The sequence below is a fragment of the Neoarius graeffei genome, chromosome 5 (assembly GCF_027579695.1).
Source record: "Neoarius graeffei isolate fNeoGra1 chromosome 5, fNeoGra1.pri, whole genome shotgun sequence".
In the NCBI taxonomy this organism is placed as follows: Eukaryota; Metazoa; Chordata; class Actinopteri; order Siluriformes; family Ariidae; genus Neoarius; species Neoarius graeffei.
The window spans coordinates 47,665,902-47,689,837 of NC_083573.1; the positions used below are offsets into that span (position 1 = coordinate 47,665,902).

Here is a 23,936-nt window from a genome sequence, read left to right on the forward strand (position 1 = left end):
AAAATGTAAATCAAAATCAACAGAAATTTTTTTTGAATATCTGCCATGACCTCAGCCTCCAGACCTGATATGAAGAAGACAGTGTAAAACCGTATATGTATAAATCTGGCAGATTAATACAGTATTGTTCTTGATAGGCCATGAAGGGATGCAAATGGTCAGCAACAATACTCAAATAGGCTGTGGCATTCAAGCAATGAGTGACTGGTATTAACAGGCCCAAAGTGTGCCAAGAAAACATTCCCCACACCATTACACCACCTCTACTAGCCTGGATTATTGACAAAAAGCAGGTTGGGTCCATGGATTCATGCAGCTGACAGCAAATTCTGACCCTATCATCACTGCCTCATCAGAAAATGAGATTCATTAGAGTAGGGTATGGTTCTCCCCCAGTTTTCAGCTGTCTAGTTTTGGTGAACCTGTGCTCAATGCAGCCTCAGCTTTCAGTTCTTAGCTGACAGAAGTGGAACCCGATGTGGTCTTCTGCTGTTGTAGCCCATCTGCCTTAAGGTTTGATGTATTGTTCATTCTGAGATGTACACAATAGTTATCTAAGTTTCTGTAGCCTTTCTGTCAGCTCGAACCAGTCTGGCCATTCTTCATTGACCTCTCATCAACAAGGCATTTCCATCCACAGACCAGCTGCTCACTGAATGTCTTTTCTTTATTTCACCATTCTGACTAAACTCTAGAGGCTGTTGTGTGTGAAAATACCAGGAGATCAACAGTTATAGAAATACTCAAACCAGATCATCTGGCACCACAATCATAACTGAGATCACATTTTTCTCCATTCTGTTGGTTGACGTGAACATTACCCAAGACTGCTGGCCGTATCTGCATGATTTTCTGCATAGCACTGGTGCCACACGATTGGCTGATTAGATAATTGCATAAATGAACAGGTGTACAGGGAGGCATGGTGGTGTAGTGGTTAGCACTGTCACCTCACAGCAAGAAGGTTCTGGCTTCAAACCCAGTGGCCGGCGAGGGCCTTTCTGTGTGGAGTTTGCATGTTCTCCCCGTGTCTGCGTGGGTTTCCTCCGGGTGCTCTGGTTTCCCCCACAGTCCAAAGACATGCAGTTAGGTTAATGTGGGGCAGCCTTGGGCTGAAGTGCCCTTGAGCAAGGTACCTAACCCCTGACTGCTCCCCAGGCGCTCTAGTATGGCTGCCCACTGCTCTGGGTGTGTGTGTGTGTGTGCGCGCGTGCGTATGTTCACTGCTTCAGATTGGTTAAATGCAGAGGATGAATTTCACTGTGCTTGAAGTGTGCATGTGACAAATAAAGGTTTCTTCTTCTACAGGTGTTCCTAATAAAATGCTCAGTGAGTGCAGATGAAGAGTGGATATAAAAGAGGTTGGATGTAGTTATAAAGTTGCAAATGATGGGCACACTGCAAAAAATGATCTCTTGTTGAGAGAAAATATCTTTAATATGGGTGAATTTATCTATTATTTCTTATTAGAAGTTTACTAGAACTCAAATATAAGATTATTTAGCTTACTTTGAGATGCTTTTACTAATTTCAAGCCTTACATTTTCTTATTCTATTGGCAGATAATTTTGCTTCTTTCTAAAAATGAGCAAAATTATCTGCCAATAGAATAAGAAAATTTAAGGCTTGAAATTAGTACAACCCCGATTCCAAAAAAGTTGGGACAAAGTACAAATTGTAAATAAAAATGGAATGCAATGATGTGGAAGTTTCAAAATTCCATATTTTATTTAGAATAGAACATAGATGACATATCAAATGTTTAAACTGAGAAAATGTATCATTTAAAGAGAAAAATTAGGTGATTTTAAATTTCATAACAACAACACATCTCAAAAAAGTTGGGACAAGGCCATGTTTACCACTGTGAGACATCCCCTTTTCTCTTTACAACAGTCTGTAAACGTCTGGGGACTGAGGAGACAAGTTGCTCAAGTTTAGGGATAGGAATGTTAACCCATTCTTGTCTAATGTAGGATTCTAGTTGCTCAACTGTCTTAGGTCTTTTTTGTCGTATCTTCCGTTTTATGATGCGCCAAATGTTTTCTATGGGTGAAAGATCTGGACTGCAGGCTGGCCAGTTCAGTACCCGGACCCTTCTTCTACGCAGCCATGAAGCTGTAATTGATGCAGTATGTGGTTTGGCATTGTCATGTTGGAAAATACAAGGTCTTCCCTGAAAGAGACGTCATCTGGATGGGAGCATATGTTGCTCTAGAACCTGGATATACCTTTCAGCATTGATGGTGTCTTTCCAGATGTGTAAGCTGCCCATGCCACACGCACTAATGCAACCCCATACTATCAGAGATGCAGGCTTCTGAACTGAGCGCCGATAACAACTCGGGTCGTCCTTCTCCTCTTTAGTCCGAATGACACGGCGTCCCTGATTTCCATAAAGAACTTCAAATTTTGATTCGTCTGACCACAGAACAGTTTTCCACTTTGCCACAGTCCATTTTAAATGAGCCTTGGCCCAGAGAAGACGTCTGCGCTTCTGGATCATGTTTAGATGCGGCTTCTTCTTTGAACTATAGAGTTTTAGCTGGCAACGGCGGATGGCACGGTGAATTGTGTTCACAGATAATGTTCTCTGGAAATATTCCCGAGCCCATTTTGTGATTTCCAATACAGAAGCATGCCTGTATGTGATGCAGTGCCGTCTAAGGGCCCGAAGATCACGGGCACCCAGTATGGTTTTCCGGCCTTGACCCTTACACACACAGATTCTTCCAGATTCTCTGAATCTTTTGATGATATTATGCACTGTAGATGATGATATGTTCAAACTCTTTGCAGTTTTACACTGTCAAACTCCTTTCTGATATTTGTCGGCGCAGAATTAGGGGGATTGGTGATCCTCTTCCCATCTTTACTTCTGAGAGCCGCTGCCACTCCAAGATGCTCTTTTTATACCCAGTCATGTTAATGACCTATTGCCAATTGACCTAATGAGTTGCAATTTGGTCCTCCAGCTGTTCCTTTTTTGTACCTTTAACTTTTCCAGCCTCTTATTGCCCCTGTCCCAACTTTTTTGAGATGTGTTGCTGTCATGAAATTTAAAATGAGCCAATATTTGGCATGAAATTTCAAAATGTCTCACTTTTGACATTTGATATGTCGTCTATGTTCTACTGTGAATACAATATCAGTTTTTGAGATTTGTAAATTATTGAATTCTGTTTTTATTTACAATTTGTACTTTGTCCCAACTTTTTTGGAATCGGGGTTGTAAAAGCATCTCAAAGTAAGCTAAATAATCTTATATTTGAATTCTAGTAAACTTCTAATAAGAAATAATAGATAAATTCACCCATATTAAAGATATTTTCTCTCAACAAGAGATCATTTTTTGCAGTGCATAAAATGATCAGAACGTATTTATATCACATTAAAAAAGGAGAATGTAACTTTTGAGAGGATTTTTATTTGGTATTTATACTTTAATATTCACTAATTAACCATCTTTTGTTGCGTGTGATTAGGGACATGATGGCACAGTGGAACATCAGGCAGCTACACTGTCAGAAATAGGGGCACAATAGGAGTCAATTTCTGTCTCCCAAGGTACAATTTACACTAATGTGCCCCCTAGGGTTTATTATTGGACCTCAAGGTAACCTTTTTAGAGCCAAAAAGGTACATATATGTTTCTAAGCAGTATATAAAGGGTACAAATAAGTACCTTAGAGGGTACTGTTCCAGTGACAAGCCAGTGTACCCCTAAACGTACAACAATGTACTTTATTTTCTGAGAGTGTATTGCTATCTCACAACTCCAGGATCCCAAGTTTGATCTTGAGTTTGGGTTACTGTCTGTTTAGAGTTTCTGTACCCTCCATGTATGTGTGCATTTCTTGACAAATGCGCCAGTAGGTTGACTGTCTACACTAAATTGCCCCGAGGTGTGAATGAGCGTACGAATACGTGTGAGTGCGGGACTGTCTTCTCATTCTGGGAATATTCCAGTTGCACACCCAGTGTACCAAGAACAAGTCCTGCATCCACTGCTACCCTGACCAGATAAAGTAGTTACTGAAGATGAACGGAAGAATTATAAGAAACATCTGTGACATCAAACACACTGATTGTGTTATTGATATAAATTACATAATATCTTCTGTATGCTCTATGTGTATGCAAACAATTGCAATCATCTGTAGAGTACCAAAATATTACCATCAAAGCACATACAGAACTATGTGACAGGCAAAAAGTCTGAGGTCTAGGTGGCGCCAGAGTATACAGAATATTCATTACATTGCACATGAATACACTACCATTCAAAAGTTTGGGGTCACCCAGACAATTTTGTGTTTTCCATGAAAAGTCACACTTTTATTTACCACCATAAGTTGTAAAATGAATAGAAAATATAGTCAAGACATTTTTCTGGCCATTTTGAGCATTTAATCGACCCCACAAATGTGATGCTCCAGAAACTCAATCTGCTCAAAGGAAGGTCAGTTTTATAGCTTCTCTAAAGAGCTCAACTGTTTTCAGCTGTGCTAACATGATTGTACAAGGGTTTTCTAATCATCCATTAGCCTTCTGAGGCAATGAGCAAACACATTGTACCATTAGAACACTGGAGCGAGAGTTGCTGGAAATGGGCCTCTATACACCTATGGAGATATTGCACCAAAAACCAGACATTTGCAGCTAGAATAGTCATTTACCACATTAGCAAAGTATAGAGTGGATTTCTGATTAGTTTAAAGTGATCTTCATTGAAAAGAACAGTGCTTTTCTTTCAAAAATAAGGACATTTCTAAGTGACCTCAAACTTTTGAACGGTAGTGTGTGTGTGTGTGTGTGTGTGTGAACTTACGAGTCTAGATTGGTGTCACACACATCTCCGACCAGGTCATTGTCTATGTCAGTCTGCAAATATATAAGGAGCATAATGTGAGCATTTTTTAGTACTTGAACTGGACTCAACATACGAACAGTGAATAATCCCAGTGAGTAAAGACCATTCACTGATGAAAAACTAAAACAAATGCATTAAAAGTTAGAATTCTAGCTTTTTAGAGAGAAGGGGTTTTCATGTAAAGATAAAATGCATTCAGAGCAGATGCTGCCAACTTATGCACAGCAGTAAAACAGACAGACATGGAAAAATTCAAATAAGTTTTGATTATGATGCAATCTGTTTGGTACAAACAAGCCAAACATTACTCACCCAGTGCATACTAGAGCACTTCCATGACTACTGGAATTTTTAAAGTCCACAAAAGAACTAAACTAGTCCTGCAATAGCCTTTTTTTTAAAAAAATTGCTTAAACTAAGACATTAAACCTTAGAATGGTGCTTTGGAAACTGTGAGGACCTGCGTGGGGTTGTTCATCTCAGGGCAGCTGTCACAGGCATCTCCCACTCCATCGCGATCCCGGTCTGTCTGCATAGGGTTTGGCACTTTGGGACAGTTATCCAACACATTCGGAACACCTGCAATGCATGCAGGCACACATCAGATGTGCAGTCTCAAACTCCATCCATCCAAAATCTGTAGCCACTTATCCTGTTCTACAGGGTCGCAGCTATCCCAGCTGACTATGGGCGGGGTACACCCTGGACAAGTCACCAGGTCGACACAGAGACAAACAACCATTCACACCTACGGTCAATTTAGAGCCACCAATTAGCCTAATCTGCATGTTTTTGGACTGTGGGGGAAACCGGAGCACCCGGAGGAAACCCATGCGGACACGGGGAGAACATGCAAACTCCGCACAGAAAGGCCCTCGCCGGCCACTGGGCTTGAACCCAGGACCTTCTTGCTGTGCGGCGACAGTGCTAACCACTACATCACCATGCCGCCGCAGTCTCAAACAAATTACATGAAATGCCAAACCCTATGTAGATACAAGAGTTGTGCTATTAAATTTTTTCACCTTAAAAAAAAAGTGTCAGAGTAAAGTTGACTGCTTGTTGTATGAAATGCTCTACATTAGAGAAAGAAGACCAACTCTCAGCATGCAATCGGACTCCTTACAGGCCAAACTTTTTGTTTAGCATTATGCTAATCTATTTTTACATGTTTTGACATTGACTTAGCTTACAAACACTCGCTTGATAATGGTGTCCAAGTGGCACCGAAACGTCACATTCTTTTCCTTAATTTTTAGTACACTTTGTTTTTCTAAATCTTCACTTATAAATTACATTTTTTTGAAAACTATTCATATGCTTACTTTACCCCAAAGACTCAAATTATCCAGGACCTTGTCCCAATGCTTACCCTAAACTACAAATGTAACATAAAGGAATAAAAAATATATATTTCTTACTTTTAAAAAAAGGAAACAAGTATTATTCTTCAAGCATATTCTAGGTCACCAAAGACAGCCCTTGAAAACATTTTTAATATTTATTATTGAAAGATATTTGGCCCTAAATGATGAAAAAACATGAGCTCAAGCACAAAGAATGTCTTGTTAATTAAAGGAAAAAATCCACTGTGAATAACTTACATATTAATTTTTGTAATTAATGTTTTCTTCAGTGGCGTCATTATTTTGTAATGAAATTCGGAGTTTGACTGTTTTAGTCCAAACTTCAGTTACTGCCATGTAGATATAATTTTACTTGGTTAACAGTTTCCTACGTTACCTACAATGCCATTCAATTACCTGCTGATACTGGTGCGAGTGGTAATTAGCGCTCACTTTATCTCTCCCTAAAGACAGCAATAAATGTTAGTCCTTTAGTCGGTCTATCTCCCTCATCTCCTCACCTGCACTCTCTGCTCAAACAGATCAGGTTCCAAAACTCCAAAATATTCATGCTCATATTATCAACACTATCATACTTGTCATCTTGGGAATTACTAACTAGCTTAGCCGAGTCTCTGCTGTAGCCTATCTGCATCATATAGCTACACTGCATTCTTGGACATTGAGTTTAACATTTACTTACTTATACACTGGATTTCTTATTAATATGACATTGAACATGGCTGGAAAATGGTAAGTGTTATTATTTATGTGTGGAATTGGTTAAAAAATTTTTTCTCCAATTAAACATCTTTCTAACTGTGCTAGTAAATGTCCTCCTGTGACATCAAAGCAGTAGACGAATGCTAATTTCTCAGAGGAACAACAAAACTAGAGCACCAGCCAACAAATTAGCACCAGAATCCCTAAGCATTCATATCATACATACAGTATTGGCCAACAGTTTGGACACATCTTTGAATTCAATGTTTTGGTGGGGTTTTTTTTGTCTCATCTCATCTCATCACATCATCTGTAGCCGCTTTATCCTGTTCTACAGGGTCGCAGGCAAGCTGGAGCCTATCCCAGCTGACTACGGGTGAAAGGCGGGGTACACCCTGGACAAGTCGCCAGGTCATCACAGGGCTGACACATAGACACAGACAACCATTCACATTCACACCTACGGTCAATTTAGAGTCACCAGTTAACCTAACCTGCATGTCTTTGGACTGTGGGGGAAACCGGAGCACCCGGAGGAAACCCACGCGGACACGGGGAGAACATGCAAACTCTGCACAGAAAGGCCCTCGCTGGCCACGGGGCTCGAACCCGGACCTTCTTGCTGTGAGGCGACAGCACTAACCACTACACCGCCGTGCCACCCTGTGTTTTTTTTTTGTGTTATTTTTATTAATTAAAATGAATCTTCATGTTTTAAAGTAATGATGGATGTCGTTTCTCTTTAGCTGAGCAGTTCTTGACTTTATATGGATTACTACAATTGTGGAATAGGGCTATTTACTGTATTTTTATTATTTACTACAGTGGTGCTTGAAAGTTTGTGAACCCTTTAGAATTTTCTATATTTCTGCATAAATATGATCAAAAACATCATCAGATTTTCTCACAAGTCCTAAAAGTAGATAAAGAGAACCCAGTTAAACAAATGAGACAAAAATATTATACTTGGTCATTTATTTATTGAGGAAAATGATCCAATATTACATCTGTGAGTGGCAAAAGTATGTGAACCTCTAGGATTAGCAGTTAATTTGAAGGTGAAATTAGAGTCAGGTTGTGGCAGCGGGGGTGTGGTCAAGCATCGGTCTGTGACCGGAGGGCAGAGTCAGGGAAGGTAAGTGGCAGAATCACTGCACCTGACGTTAATGTGTTTGTGTGTCTTCCCCAGTGACCGCGCCCTATTTAAGGAGAGAGAGCGAGAGCAGAGGGAGCTCTCTCCCCAACCAGATGACTGATGTGTGTGCGTGTGTCTGAGTATGTGTGAGAGTGTATATAGAAGCTGAAAAGCTGAATAAAAGAGAGTTTTGTGAATTCAGTTCTGGCCTGCCGTCCTTCTGTGCTCCACCCACCTACACGAACTGTCACAGTGGTGCTGAAACCTGGGAGCGAGCACAGAAGAGAACAGCCCCATGGAGTCCTCCCCCTTCGCCGACCTGATCCACGCCCTCACCACGGCCCAACAGAGCCAGCACCAGGCGCTGCTCGCCCTCCGAAAGAAGCAAGAACAACGGTTCGAGGCGCTGGTGCTGGTGCTGGCGCAACAGGAAGATCATCAGGCGTTCCGGCACCTCCTCGCGTCGGCGGGGTCCACCATCTCCACCGCCGCGGGCCCTTCCCCCCTCACCCTCACGAAGATGGGCCCGCAGGACGACCCCGAGGCCTTCCTCACGCTCTTTGAGCAGGTAGCAGAGACCTCGGGGTGGCCAGTGGAACAGCGCGCGGTGCGCCTCCTCCCCCTGCTAACAGGAGAGGCGCAGCTGGCCGCGCTACAGCTCCCCGCCGACCGCCGGCTGGCCTACACGGACCTTCGCCGGGCCGTCCTCTAGTGGGTGGGGCGCACCCCCGAGCAACAACGTCAGCGCTTCCGCACTTTGCGCTTGGAGGAAGTCGGCCGGCCGTTCGCGTTTGGCCAGCAACTCTGGGATGCCTGCTGGCAGTGGTTGAGGGCCGACAACCGCGATGCCAAGGGACTCATCGACCAGGTGGTACTGGAGCAGTTCGTCGCACGTTTACCAGCGGGAACCGCAGAGTGGGTCCAGTGCCACCGCCCGGCGTCGCTGGATCAGGCAATCGAGCTGGCGGAGGACCATTTGGCGGCTGTCCCAACGGCAGGACAGCAGACAACCTCTTCTCTTCTCTCTCCCTCCCCCCCGTGTCTCCTCCTCGCCCCATTCCCCCACTGCAGAGGCGGGGGCCGGCGCCACCCCAGCCGGCCCGCCACACCCGCGGTGCCCTCCCGTTTCTCTCTTCTGTGTCTGTCTCTCCCCCCCTCAGGTGAGTGAGCCCCAGAGCACTAGTGCAGAGAGGAAGCCCGGGCCGGTTTGCTGGCGCTGCGGGGAGCCGGGCCACCTCCAACAGCAGTGCTCGGTAATGGAGGTGGGCGCGGTGGTTCGGATCCCCGACGTGCCAGGAGCCGCCCTCGATCAGGCCGGAGCGTATCGCATACCGGTGAGTATCCAAGGGGATACATATCAGGCGTTGGTGGATTCTGGCTGTAATCAGACCTCAGTCCACCAAAGTCTGTGACCGGAGGGCGGAGTCAGGGAAGGTAAGTGGCAGAATCACTGCACCTGACATTAATTAATGTGTTTGTGTGTCTTCCCCAGTGACCGCGCCCTATTTAAGGAGAGAGAGCGAGAGCAGAGGGAGCTCTCTCCCCAACCAGACGACTGATGTGTGTGTGTGTGTGTCTGAGTATGTGTAAGAGTGTATATAGAAGCTGAAAAGCTGAATAAGAGAGTTTTGTGAACTCAGTTCTGGGCTGCCGTCCTTCTGTGCTCCACCCACCTACACGAACTGTCACACAGGTGTTTTCAATCAATGGGATGACAATCAGGTGTGAGTGGGCAACCTGTTTTATTTAAAGAACAGGGATCTATCAAAGTCTGATCTTCACAACACATGTTTGTGGAAGTGTATCATGGCACAAACAAAGGAGATTTCTGAGGACCTCAGAAAAAGCATTATTGATGCTCATCAGGCTGGAAAAGGTTACAAAACCATCTCTAAAGAGTTTGGACTCCACCAATCCAGTCAGACAGATTGTTTACAAATGGAGGAAATTCAAAACCATTGTTACCTTCCCCAGAAGTGATCAACCAACAAAGATCACTCCAAGAGCAAGGCATGTAATAGTCCTGACCTTAATCCAATTGAAATGTTGTGGAAGGACCTGAAGCGAGCAGTTCATGTGAGGAAACCCACCAGCATCCTAGAGTTGAAGCTGTTCTGTACGGAGGAACGGGCTAAAATTCCTCCAAGCCGGCGTGCAGGACTGATCAACAGTTACCGAATACGTTTACTTGCAGTTATTGCTGCACAAGGGGGTCACACCAGATACAGAAAGGAAAGGTTCCACGTACTTTTGCCACTCACAGATATGTAATATTGGATCATTTTCCTCAATAAATCAATAACCAAGTATAATATTTTTGTCTCATTTGTTTAACTGGGGCGGCACGGTGGTGTCGTGGTTAGCGCTGTCGCCTCACAGCAAGAAGGTCCTGGGTTCGAGCCCCGTGGCCGGCGAGGGCCTTTCTGTGCGGAGTTTGCATGTTCTCCCCGTGTCCGCGTGGGTTTCCTCCGGGTGCTCCGGTTTCCCCCACAGTCCAAAGACATGCAGGTTAGGTTAACTGGTGACTCTAAATTGACCGTAGGTGTGAATGTGAGTGTGAATGGTTGTCTGTGTCTATGTGTCAGCCCTGTGATGACCTGGCGACTTGTCCAGGGTGTACCCTGCCTTTCGCCCGTAGTCAGCTGGGATAGGCTCCAGCTTGCCTGCGACCCTGTAGAAGGATAAAGCGGCTAGAGATAATGAGATGAGATGAGATTTGTTTAACTTGGTTCTCTTTATCTACTTTTAGGACTTGTGTGAAAATCTGATGATGCTTTAGATCATATTTATGCAGAAATATAGAAAATTCTAAAGGGTTCACAAACTTTCAAGCACCACTGTGTTCATTGTTTGATCTCAAACTCATTAAGGCGACAAGAAATTGCATTAATTAATTTTTATGAGACACACCTGTTAATTGAAAAGCATTCCAGGTGACTACCTCATGAAGCTGGTCAAGATAATGCCAATAGTGTACAAAGTATCAATCAAGGTAAACGGTGGCTACTTTGAAGAATCTAAAATATGGAATATATTGTTTTTGTTTTTTAAATGCTTTTTTGTTGACCACATAATTCCATATATGTTCCAGATGTTATTTCATAGTTTTGATGTCCTCAGTATTGTTCTTCAATGCAGAAAATAGTCAAAATGCAGAAAAACCTATGAATGAGTCGGGGTGTCCAAACTTTTGACTGGTACTGTATTTCAATATGAACATATTTAATGTGATTCAAAGTGGTGTTTTCCATTAATGGAAGAGAGACAACTGAAACACAGGAATTGTATTGACCGTCTCCATCAATGTCTTGGTCACAAGCATCGCCCTCGCCGTTGTTGTCTGTGTCTTTCTGGTCAGTGTTGGGCACATTGGGACAGTTGTCACATGCATCACCAAACGAGTCTGTGTCTGAGTTCTGTTGGTCTTTATTAGGTACCAGCCGGCAGTTGTCCTAAAACAAGGTGATTAGTGGAAAAAAACAAACAAACAAAACATTTATGCATCAACTTGTTACACTGCATCTCACAAAATCAGGAAGTAAACTTGGCTTAGATAAATGCAGAGGTGTTTTAATAACAGAATAGTCATATAATGAGCTCCATTGTTATACCTCCACATTCTTAATGCCATCTCCATCAGCGTCCTCATCACACTGGTCACCTATGCCATCATTATCTGCGTCTTCCTGGCCCGAGTTTGGTGTGTATTTACAGTTATCCTGTACAAGAATGACAGTGAACATACCAAAAACAGTCACATAAATAGGTGATAAATCAAGACAGATATTGTGAAATATATGAGAAATCGGGGCGGTACGGTGGTATAGTGGTTAGCGCTGTCGCCTCACAGCAAGAAGGTCCGGGTTCGAGCCCGTGGCCGGCGAGGGCCTTTCTGTGCGGAGTTTGCATGTTCTCCCCGTGTCCGCGTGGGTTTCCTCCGGGTGCTCCGGTTTCCCCCACAGTCCAAAGACATGCAGGTTAGGTTAACTGGTGACTCTAAATTGACCGTAGGTGTGAATGTGAGTGGTTGTCTGTGTCTATGTGTCAGCCCTGTGATGACCTGGTGACTTGTCCAGGGTGTACCCCGCCTTTCGCCCGTAGTCAGCTGGGATAGGCTCCAGCTTGCCTGCGACCCTGTCGAACAGGATAAAGTGGCTAGAGATAATGAGATGAGATGAGAAATCATAGGGAGTGTTCTTTTTATTATGACAAAGTATAAACTGTTTAAAAATGTTAAAATGAAACCTCTGTGGTTAAAAAAGGTTAACAGTTACTAAATACATAAACGCAAATCGTTAGAATCAGAGCTGTACATTAGGTTTATTGGTGTGTTGTAGCACAAATTTAATTAAGCACTGAGATTAAAAAAAAAGTGTAATTGTGGCAGCAGGAGCATGATCAAGCGTGGGCTGTGGGCAGCAAGGAGTCAGGTGAACCAGCAGGTAACATGGTGAGTTTCACCTGCATCTGATTACCGGCAATTTTGTTATGTGTGTATCTTGGGTTCTTGCAGAGAGAAGCAGGTAACTAGAGAGAAAGAGCTGAGCAACCCAGCACCATGTTTATGTGCACGTGTGTGTACCTGAAGTGCTGAGAACCGAATAAAGTCACTGATGAGTGAAGTTTGAACGAAAAATAAAATGCACCTTGAGCTGTCAAGCCTGTCTCCCACTTACTCACTCTATATGAACTACAGGAGCATGACAGTAATTAATCCTTATTAATGCTACACTCATGAAAAAATGATTCTTGGCCCCAATAAACATGAAGCATTATTTTAAAGGGATAGTTCGGGATTTTTGACATGAATCTGTATGGCATCCCCATCAATAGTGTCGTGCAAACACACTGACTTACCCCTGACAGCATCCTGTGAGTCCAGTTCTTGTCCAGTTTTGGTCCAGACGAAAGTAGTCCGGCAAGTTTGTTGGGGTCACGAAAGTAAAACGTTTTTCGTCTCAAAACAGTACGTGTTCAAAAGAGTGATATATTTGCATCACAAAACCGTTGCCAAATAAAAAGTCAGACCTCGAAATCGCTTGGCACTATTTTCTCTCCCTTCTTATCACTGCACGCTGCCGGCTTCATCCAGCTGCAGCTCCAGCTTCAAGGATAAGCTGGAGCTGCATAAGTAGGAGTTTGTATTCAATTCGTTTATATCCCAACCTTGTCAGCTGTCAGATTTATGTTCATGGACCCGGTAAGCTGGTAAATAATATTTATTTATTTTTTTCTTTACCAAATTCTAACAGAAAACGAGAGCGCCCGAAAGGGAAAGCCGAGCCGAGCCGCCTCACGGCTGTAATGCAAATTGCTTTCCTCCTCAGTATACAAGTGCGCTTCCATGGCAGGGAAAAAGAAACTACCACTGCTGCCTATGTAGTGCCCTATTTATACAAATAGGAGTCATTCAGGATTCAGCCATGTTTTTGCTCCGTGTCATGGCTGAATTCTGAATGACTCCTATTTGTATAAATAGGGCACTACATAGGCGGCAGAATGTAGTTTCTTTTTCCCTGCCATGGAAGCGCACTTGTATACTGAGGAGGAAAGCAATTTGCATTACAGCCGTGAGGCGGCTCGGCTCAGTTTTCCCTTTCGGGCGCTCTTGTTTTCTGTTAGAATTTGGTAAAGAAAAAAATAAATAAATATTATTTACCAGCTTACCGGGTCCATGAACATAAATCTGACAGCTGACAAGGTTGGGATATAAACGAATCGAATACAAACCACCTGCCGGGACTCCTACTTATGCGGCTCCAGCTTATCCTTGAAGCTGGAGCCGCAGCTGGATGAAGCCGGCAGCGTGCAGTGATAAGAAGGGAGAGAAAATAGTGCCAAGCGATTTCGAGGTCTGACTTTTTATTTGGCAATGGTTTTGTGATGCAAATATATCACTCTTTTGAACACGTACTGTTTTGAGACGAAAAACGTTTTACTTTCGTGACCCCAACAAACTTGCCGGACTACTTTCATCTGGACCAAAACTGGACAAGAACTGGACTCCCAGGATGCTGTCAGGGGTCAGTCAGTGTGTTTGCACGACACTATTGATGGGGATGCCATACAGATTCATGTCAAAAATCCCGAACTATCCCTTTAAAGTAAATGGTAACTAAAATTGGTAAAACAAAGTTTATTTGATATGAATAATTAAGGCATGGTAGAAACACTTTGAATTAAATGGGACCCTTACATTGAACTTGCCTAATAAAATTACATGGAAAAACTTCATGTAATTGAAATACTTAAAGTCAACGTTTTTGGTACAATTATTTTTTTGAGTGTATATAGACTCAATCCATAAGATGTTTAAATTGACTACAACCATGAACACAAAACCTATTCAGATGGACCTACAATATATAAACCACAAAATTTTATTTTATTTGCATTCGAAGAAGGTAGGGGTGGTGCAGTGGTTAGCACTGTCGTCTCACAGCAAGAAGGTTCTCGGTTCAAACCTCACATGACTGGGGCCTTTCTGTGTGGAGTTTGCGTGTTCTCTCTTTACCTGTGTGGGTTTCTTCCAGGTGCTTTGGTTTCCTCCCACAGTCCAAAGACATGTGGTTTAGGTCAACTGGATACTCTAAATTGCCCGTGAGTGTGAATGGTTGTCTTAGCCCTCTGATAGATTGGTGATCTGTTCAGGGTGCACCCTATCTCTCTTAACTGAAGCCAGTTGGGATTAGCTCCAGCTTCCTCTGCGTCTCTGATGGATAAGCAGTGTAGATGATGGATGGGTAGGACAGGAAAAGAATCTTGCTTATTGTATGCCTCTCTTAGACATTTTCCACATGCTCTCTAATTTATATGATAGCTTGGTGTCTTGAGGGTTAACACATGTTTCCTCCATAACACACGCTGCCAGTAAATACATCTGCTGCTCACATACTTAAACATATAGCAAGCTAACCATCTTTTGAGGAAAGTGGATGGTTGGGCCATTCCTTGGAGTTTCTTTGCAAATTGCACCACATGCAAGCTAGAAGGAAACTAAACCTGTAAAATCACCCAAATTTTGAACCATGATGATTCCCGCACTCACTCTCTTACTTTCAGCTGCAAACATGAGACATTCAAATACATTTTTAAAAAATTATATAAAATGTAGTAGACTTCAACAATGATATACTATAGTGATGACTTCAAACCTGTTTGCAGTGCTTGTTGTTGTCCATGCAGGGCAGAGCACGGTCAGGGTAGCCATCAATATCTGTGTCTACACCACATGTTTTCCCGTTACCAGCCCAGCCAACGTTACACTGAAAAACACAGAACAGATGTTAGACATAAAAATAGTACACACACATATCCTCAGTCAGACCATACATTCAACATGAAGTCCAAGGAAACAATCATGAATTAAGAAAACACAATAAAACATGCATGTTCTTAGAATGAGGCCTCAGTTGAAACAAACATGATGCTTTTACCCGTTATTAAGGTTAAAGTGATATTAGCTGTTAGCATACCGCGCAGGACACGTCCCCGTTCCTCTCAATGATACAGTGAGCATGGGAGTGACATGGGTTAAAGTCAAGTGTAGCACAAGACTTCCGAGGAAAACAGCCTGCTGTTTGGTTTCCCACATAGCCAGCTTTGCACTGTCCACATTTAAAAGACCCCTGAGAGAAAATGAGGGAGAGAGAGAGAGAAATTGAATTAGAAGTTTGTCATTTTACTGCATTCCACCTGACTTCATCAAAGTTTCTGCTGAGGTCTAAATAAGAGCCTTAATACTTACCATGGTGTTGATGCAGACAGAATTGGCTGTGCATGCATTGGCAACTTCCACACATTCATCAATGTCTAGACATTCCTGTGAAGAAAAAACCCATCAGAGAAAAAAGCTACAATGCTATATTATATATACGTAGAGAGAGAGAGAGAGAGAGAGAGAGAGAGAGAGAGAGAGAGAGAGTACACTGTGTAAAAGTCTTAGGCACCCTACTTTTTTTCATACAAACTTTGTTATAGATTTCTATTTTATGACTTCTACATTATCGAGTCAGTACAAAAACATTTTAGAGTCCAAACATTCGTTTTCCGGCACAATATTACATGTTACAGGAAAAAAAAATTCTGTCTGAGCAGCATATTACATAAGAGCGCACTTTTCAGATTAAAAAAGAAAGCATAATGAAGGCTGCTGGGTTTTTGGTGCAAAATGAAGAAGCGAGTGTGACAGTCAAAGTGTCCAGAAGAACTGTGGCTGGTTCTGTAAAATGCTCAGTAAAACCTACAGCTCATTTCCTTACCAAAGTACACTCATTGTAACTGAGATTACTTTTTTTTTAAAGCAAAGGATCGTCTCACACCAAATATCGACTTTGTTTCATTTATTATGGCTTACTACTGTTTATAGTTTTGTTTTTTTTTAATACTGAAACATTTCATTTCAAAATTTTTAAGCCATGTTTGGTCGACAGCATTTATTTATATGCGCCTAAGACTTTTGCACAGTACTGTATATAAATAACATGGTTTTATTTTAATTTTTACCCCATTTCTCCCCCATTTTTAGTTACTGTCAGTTCCCAGTTCTCCCCTATTGCATGACAGCTACCAGAAAGGAGAAGGCTAACATGGTGAAGCCTCCAGATTTTTTCCCAAACTGCAGCTCATGTCAGTAACTGCCCTTTTCCATATACATAAGTTCACAGATCCCTATGATTAGCTAGTGTTATACTGATTGACAGGGGAGAAAGCAGGGCAACTTCTGCTTTCTTGGACCTCCAGTCACAGATGAATGTAGCCTCATCAGGATTCAATCTGACAATTTTCCCCTGATAGGAAAAATGTTTTGCTGCTACTCAGGAGCCCAAGACAGATTATGTAGTTCTGTATTATGTGAGTAGGGTTGCCATCTTTTCAACATGCTAAACCCAGACATCCTATGCCATAACACTCAATGTCAAAATTTCATTAGACACACCCCTAATGTTTCTTCCAACTGTAATTTGCATTTGACCATGCCGCTATTAGCACTGTCTTGTTCTTCAGGACAAGCTCGCAGAATTCAGCACATGAGAAATTCAATGCAGATTTCTTCTTGACAAGACTGACATTTTTTTTTCTTTTTTGAGGATTTCTTCCTTGGGCATTTTTGCACTTCTACACATTTTGGACACGCACTGTGACTTGTAGCAGCTCTTTTTATGATTGGCTGTTGCTTTAAATTAAACAGCAATTATGCAAAATGGTACAATTGGTATAACAATTTTCAGTGAGATAGCGAAGTAGGGAGTGACAAAAGAACTGTCCAATATGATTTTATTGCTTGTTTTTTTTTTTCAACTAAACTACAAGGCACAGTCTGAAAAGCAGGTGGGTGGCAACACTACATATACTTAAGTGTGATTTGTGTGTCCTAATGAGCACCTGTTGGTGGTTCTTGGCGGAATCTAGACCAACCCCTAAGACAGGTTTCCCCCAATATCCAGGTGGGCATGGCTCACATTTGAAGCCTATCACTGTGTTTACACATGCACTTGGAGAGTAGCAGGGCTGAACCAGTGCACACTGAGAGAAAGGCAGAAAGAAAACATTAGTACATGTATATGCATGTCTTGCATTTATATATTCCAATGTTTGTTTTTATTATAGCATCAGATTCACTTCGTCGAGATCCTGACAGTGGGTGCCATTGCCGGTCATCCCTTCGGGACAGGGACCACAGCGGTATCCTGGGAACTCGAAAATCTCCATGCAGGGAACACCCTTAAAGCAGGGGTTGGGCTGGCAGCGGGAGCGAGGCTCATTGAACCCTATACAACACATCACACACACACACAAAAACAGCTAATGCTACAATACTCCAATTTTTTTCTGACTTTGCCATTTCTAGTTGGTATAAAATGATATATTTTATATTACTGCAAGCAGCACTCACTAATACAGATGTGACATGGTTGCCATTTCAGGATTATTGTCCACTATTCCCACTGAAAGCACCATGGCAGTTACAGGATAATTAACACGAGAGCTTTCAGACTATTAGGTGTAGACTCATAGGGCAACTGCTGAAGATTGAAACGATCTCATCGTAGTCTAGCCCAGTGTTTCTCAACCTTTTTTCAGTCATGGCACCCTTCAGAAGTATGCAAATTCTCAAGACACCCCCATATAAAATATATGCAGTCACGCTGACCATACGCTGACCCCAGCAGTGACGTTGTGACATGGGAAAGGGGGCCGTGAGACAAATTTTGATGATGCATGAGGCGGTGATGATCTGCATTAGTGTAACTATCGTTTTTTGGAATTTTAATTCATTTTATTTATTTCAATGTTAGAATATATAATTTTTTTTGATGGCACCCCTAACACGGCACCCCGGTTGAGAAAGGCTGGAATAGCCACTTGAGAAATCTTGTTCTTTTTGCCACTTATTTCTTTTGAAATGTAATATAGGATTACTTCTCTATCTACACGATTGGTATTGAAAAAGGTAGCTTCATGCAGTTTAACACATTGTTTTTTCTTTCCTTACTGATAGAAATTACAGATAGAAGTAAAAAGCTACCTATGAAAATAATCTGCCATGTCATAAACTAGTTTTAGTTTACTGCTTTATAATTGGACTTTTCCCCAGTCACTCAGTTTAGAACAGAAAGTTGGGTCAAAAATAAAGTAACTCAAAGTAAATCTAGTTTCATTGATTCTCTGGAGAGATCTAGGCAGAGAAGACGTACCACACACTTGGCACTCCATTATGGTATTCCTAATTAGAGACATCTCCTTCACCTACAGCAGGCAGAGAGATATGCACATCCACACTCAGTCAAAACAAAACACAGCAAAAATTTCAGACATTTATCATCATCATCATCATCACACACATTTGTCTCACTATCTTTGTGAGGACCTTCCACGGACATAATTATTATTGCAGTTAATTAATGCTGTGCCTGCACCTAAACCTAACCCTAACCTCAGTAATGAAAAGGAAACTTTTTGGCTCTTTTATTACCTCGTCTGGGACGGAGGCTACCAGGGGTCGAGGTTTTGTTTTCGGTCGGGTTTCTTTGTTTGTTTGTTAGTTAGTATGTTACGGGAAAATAGCTGGGCCAATCTTCATGAAACTTTCAGGATAGATGGGCATTGGTCTCAAATAGAACCTCCAAAATTTTGGGGCTCATCCATTCAAGGTCAAGGTTTTTGTGGCTACTGCCTCATATAGAGGCGGTAGCCACTATGTCATTGTGCTGTAAGAATGTAACAATCACGTAGTACGGTGTGAGAGCAGTACAGTGTGTTCTGATTGGCTGACAGCAGTACGGTGTGTTCTGATTGGCTGAGAGCAGCAGAGAATCAGAATCAGAACCATGTTTATTGGCCAAGTATGTTCACACACAAAGTCAAAATCAAGGTCAAGGTCACCAAAAAGGTCAAAATCGTTTTTTCGTGATATCTTCCATCATATTCATCATAAGTGCTACCGGGCGAGGTTTGTTTTTCCTGGCAACACTTGTTTTATTTTTTTCTTTAAAAAACACATCAACAGTAATTTCCTTGTGGGGACCATCCAAATGTCCTCACAAGGTTGAAATTGTCTGATTTTACTATCCTTGTGGGGACATTTGGTCCTCAGTAGTATATAAACACACACACACCTGTTCTCTGATATCTTCTCGAAGCTCACCCAGGATCTGATTAAAGATAATGAGTTGTCCAATCAGAGCTTTGGTGTGATCACCTGTGACCAACAAACAATTCTTTCTATTATATGCACCCACAAATACAAATGGTCTATAGTTGGTTTATAACACTCACCAAGAATGGAGTTGACTTCCCCATTTACTGTGATGGAAGCAAAGATAGATGCAAATTTATAAAAGCAGAATACAACTAAAGAATATCCCTAGAATTCACAACAGACATTCAGTAATTCTCGGAGACAATCTTAGAAAACACTGACATAATTAAAATCAATATTATTATGTGTTTCATTATCCAACTGAGTATCTCATAGTGTGTTACCTATATTGTATGAGGAGGCATCACCCTGAAAAGGGCAGCCAGTGAGAGCACCTGCATTAGCTACAGTCCCCCCGAGAGCTAGTTTTAGGCTCTCCACTGATCCCTGCAACCAAACACAAGCATTCTCAGACAAACAGTAATATCTCTAATTTACTCAATCAAGTTACCCTTCTCCTGCAGATTCTATTCAAAATAGAAATGTGGGCCAAATTAAGGAACATTAACCAACCTAGTGAAAATTTTCTTCTGTACACAAATCACAACACTTCTGCTGAGCTTCATGTTTTTATGTGTGCTATGGCAGAACAAGCAAAACGCTATCATGAGCAAAGCTACCATACCTGAAGCCGAGCATATGCCTTGTAGCCATTTTTAATCTCCACCAACTCCGCCTGTGCAGGCAGGGCAACCAATGGAGGTAGGCGCTGGGCAGAGTCAGCCAAACGGCAGTTGACATAAAGCTCAATGCTGAGGTTTTCTCTTTGCAGACCTCCTATGCGGAGGATGATGGACTGAGCACGCCCGTCTGCCAAGTTAGAGCTTTGCAGATTTACTGTGTGCAGCTTGCCGTCCTCACGAACATACCGCACAAGAGCTGTTAGAACAGTAATGTCATGATTACAGATTTTATTATCTGTGAACTTAAATGTTGATATTACCAATTATGAAGTAGTTAGTTATAATCCAAAGATTATAGTGTAGTCAACACACTTATTAAGTTGTTGAGGGTGATTTATGCAATGCAATGGGGCCTTTGTGGAAGGTAAAAGAACATCAGTGTGTGTGTATATTAGCAGAGTATTAAGACTACCCTCTGGTGACCTCAGGTTTGGGTCTTTTTTAGTGGAACAGTTCAAGCATTGTTCTCATGGCCTGGCAGTCTTAGTAATGTATTGCTCTGGTTTCTCCTGCCTTCTTGCTCAATACTGCCATCAAATCACATTCAGATTTACTCATGTCTAAAAGTACCTTTATTGATTTTGCCCATGATGGCAAGCTCCAGGTACTTTTTATTGTCTTGCTTATTGTAGAAGCCGAGTAGCATTCCTCCGAGTTTGGGTGGCAGGCGAAACGTGGAGACGATGTAGAGATCACTGAGAATCCTCAACGCTCCAGATACCTTTTCCACCGCAGCCACATTCTGCTTGACATCCTGCAGAGCCAACATGTCTATCACTGAAATATAAGAAGGATGGACTTTAGTGATTAAGAAGGCATTTGCACCTAATATGCAATTATGATAAATTCATAATTTCAAGGAATATTCCAGGACTTTTCCAACTTTCACCAGTGTTTTGGTGTGGGGTTTTTTTTCCCCCATTTTTGCTCTTTCTACTTTTGAGATTCATATATACACAGTCAGATTAGATTTTTTTTCCTTTTGCATATATTGTATATATTGAATTAGGGGTCGCACAGCAAGAAGGTTCTGGGTTTGAACCTTGCGGCTGACTGAGGCTTGTCTGTGTGGAGTTTGCATGTTCTCATCGTGCCTGCGTGGGTTTCCTCTGCATTCTCCGGTTTCCTCCCACAGTCCAAAGACATGCAGATTAGGTCAACTGGCTACTCTAAATTGCCCATAGGTATGAGTGGCTATCTGTCTCTCTGTGTTGGTCCTGCGATGGACTGGTGGTGTGTCCAGGATGTACCCCGTCTCTCATCCGACGTCAGTTGGGACTGGCTTCCCCACAATGGATAAGCGGTAGAGAAAATGAATGAATGAAATTTTTTTGTTTTTTACTAAGAACCTAGACATTTCCTAGCCCAACTGGAATGCATTTCCAAGTATTCTTAGCTCATTGGCCAAGAATCTATAAACAACACATCTTCAAAATTGCAGAATAAAGTAATGAGAAAGATAAGCTTCTTTCTGTATAGCACCATGAATATACCACACACAAAGATTACATACATACTATTCACCCCACCATCTCCCCCTGGGGAAACCAACGACTTTATACTTTGATTTTATTTACAGCAATGTTTAGGTAATTGCAAGCATTACATAACTGCCTTCACTTTGACAAAAGCATTATCAACCACAGAAGCACTAATCTGAGCATAGATCACTGACGAATATCATATTTGTATCATTTTCGGACACTCAAAGCACTTAAGCAGCGGGTTAAAGACTTCTGCTGACTTCCAGTTGCACTCTTCCTTGGTCATTTCTCACATATTGACTCACTTACTATTAAAATGTTTATGTGACGGCTTGTGGCAGGCCAGCAGTACTGCAGCCAGGACAAGGCTCTGTGTGTGTGTCTGAGGTAAAGACAGAAGGAAAGAATGAACCAAAGAGACAGTACACAGGTCCAGGGTAGTGGGAAATCTCTAAGCCTCTGTGCTGTTTCACTTGTGTTCATGCTCCTTTAGGTCAGCACACGGACAGATGAGTGACGAATCAAAGGGAAACCCACCCTGTTATCCATCTCTTGAGAAAGATGCAAAGGGCTTCTAAGGTCAATGAGCTAAGATATCAAGACAACATCAAAGACGTGTGTTGAGATGCATAAAGTATTCCTGAAACGCATGATATGCTATATGTGTACTACTACTATTACGACTAATAATAATAATAAATTACTTGTAATACTTTTTACTTAACAATAATAACAACAACAACAACAATAATAATAATAATAAAACTTTTCAACAAGCTATAAATACACACTGAAATATTTTTGCTTTCTCAAGGGGTTCTGTCTGGAAACGTTTCAGAAAGGGAAACCCTCTGTTGTGGGTTATAACCTACAATAATCTTTGACAATACTTCGGGTGTAGACAAAACAGAATATTGTTTCGATTATTTTTATGAAGTTTATTTTGCAAGAATGACATCATTCATTGGAATAACCACAGCAATATTCAGCTGTAATGCCTGTGGTTGTTGAGGATGCTCAGAGCATACAAAGAAAAATGTGAGATTTAAATTTAAAAAAAAGTATTTATTTATTCTTTTGTATAGTTCTGTATGACAGCCTTCTGTAATGTTATTACATATTGTGTAACCCTCATGATATACATGTGCAGACAGTGTATCAGAGAAAAATGCAGTAAGTATTTATCACATGCACTCAGTCATGTTTGGTGGAGGATTTGGGCTTTGAACAAATTTATTAAACGTCTGAATCACTTCTTGCATGTTTATTATTTATTTCAAACCTTGAAAAGTCCTGCATCTTTATCTCCTGTGTGTATTATAGCAAGCAGCTAAACACAGGATACTGATTTCTTTAGAACAAATCTAAGCAGAAAGGTTTTTTTTTTGTTGAAATCATGTAGTAAAATAACCTATAAGAGAGAGAGTGAGAGAGTGATAGTGGTACCTTGCTTTGGTTGTTTCTCCAGAGGTTCACACAAGCAGGAGATCTGCATCATGGCCAATACAATCCAGACTGGCATAGATCGCATTGCACCCATGTTAAAAGGATAAAGCAAGACAAGAACAAATGGCTAATCTCCAGCGGAAGAAAAAGAAAATAAAATGAGTTATAAAACTCAGAAGGTTTTCTGATCAAAGCCCTGCGGGTGAAGCTGCGGTGCCGCGCTGAGATCGCACTCCTTCCGACCAACTGGCTCGTGCGCTCAGAGAGAGAGAGAGAGAGACACACACACAGAGAGAGAGAGAGAGAGAGAGAGAGAGAGACACACACACACACACACACACACACACAGAGAGCGAGCCGCGGTCCAATTAAGCGCGCGTGGCGGTGGGTGTGTACCAACCAATTAACAACGTTGGACTTTATGACTCACTTTACTGATTGGGTTCTTTCGAGTTACCCACTTAACTGAATCCTTTTTTGGCAGCCAGAAGTACTGTGTGTACCCTCTCAACCCACATTCACAGCTCCATAACGTCACTCTGTCT

The 23,936-nt window shown here is 41.9% G+C and overlaps 1 protein-coding gene across 1 annotated transcript in view; it reads right to left on the reverse strand.

Annotated features, from left to right (window-relative positions):
- The window catches only part of thbs3a (thrombospondin 3a), a 39,075-nt gene extending 15,407 nt beyond the window's left edge, over window positions 1-23,668 (reverse strand). The window contains exons 1-16 of the mRNA XM_060921846.1: window positions 23,392-23,668; window positions 21,032-21,238; window positions 20,404-20,657; window positions 20,063-20,165; window positions 19,856-19,882; window positions 19,696-19,778; window positions 18,775-18,826; window positions 17,699-17,847; window positions 17,462-17,602; window positions 15,825-15,899; window positions 15,553-15,705; window positions 15,232-15,342; window positions 11,689-11,796; window positions 11,370-11,529; window positions 5,334-5,452; window positions 4,832-4,884 (exon numbers count right to left, since the gene is read on the reverse strand). Coding sequence (XP_060777829.1) covers window positions 4,832-4,884; window positions 5,334-5,452; window positions 11,370-11,529; window positions 11,689-11,796; window positions 15,232-15,342; window positions 15,553-15,705; window positions 15,825-15,899; window positions 17,462-17,602; window positions 17,699-17,847; window positions 18,775-18,826; window positions 19,696-19,778; window positions 19,856-19,882; window positions 20,063-20,165; window positions 20,404-20,657; window positions 21,032-21,238; window positions 23,392-23,485 — 1,889 coding nt within the window. The 5' untranslated portion in view covers window positions 23,486-23,668. The remainder of the gene's footprint in view (window positions 1-4,831; window positions 4,885-5,333; window positions 5,453-11,369; window positions 11,530-11,688; window positions 11,797-15,231; window positions 15,343-15,552; window positions 15,706-15,824; window positions 15,900-17,461; window positions 17,603-17,698; window positions 17,848-18,774; window positions 18,827-19,695; window positions 19,779-19,855; window positions 19,883-20,062; window positions 20,166-20,403; window positions 20,658-21,031; window positions 21,239-23,391) is intronic.
- Between the last annotated feature and the right edge of the window lie 268 nt (window positions 23,669-23,936).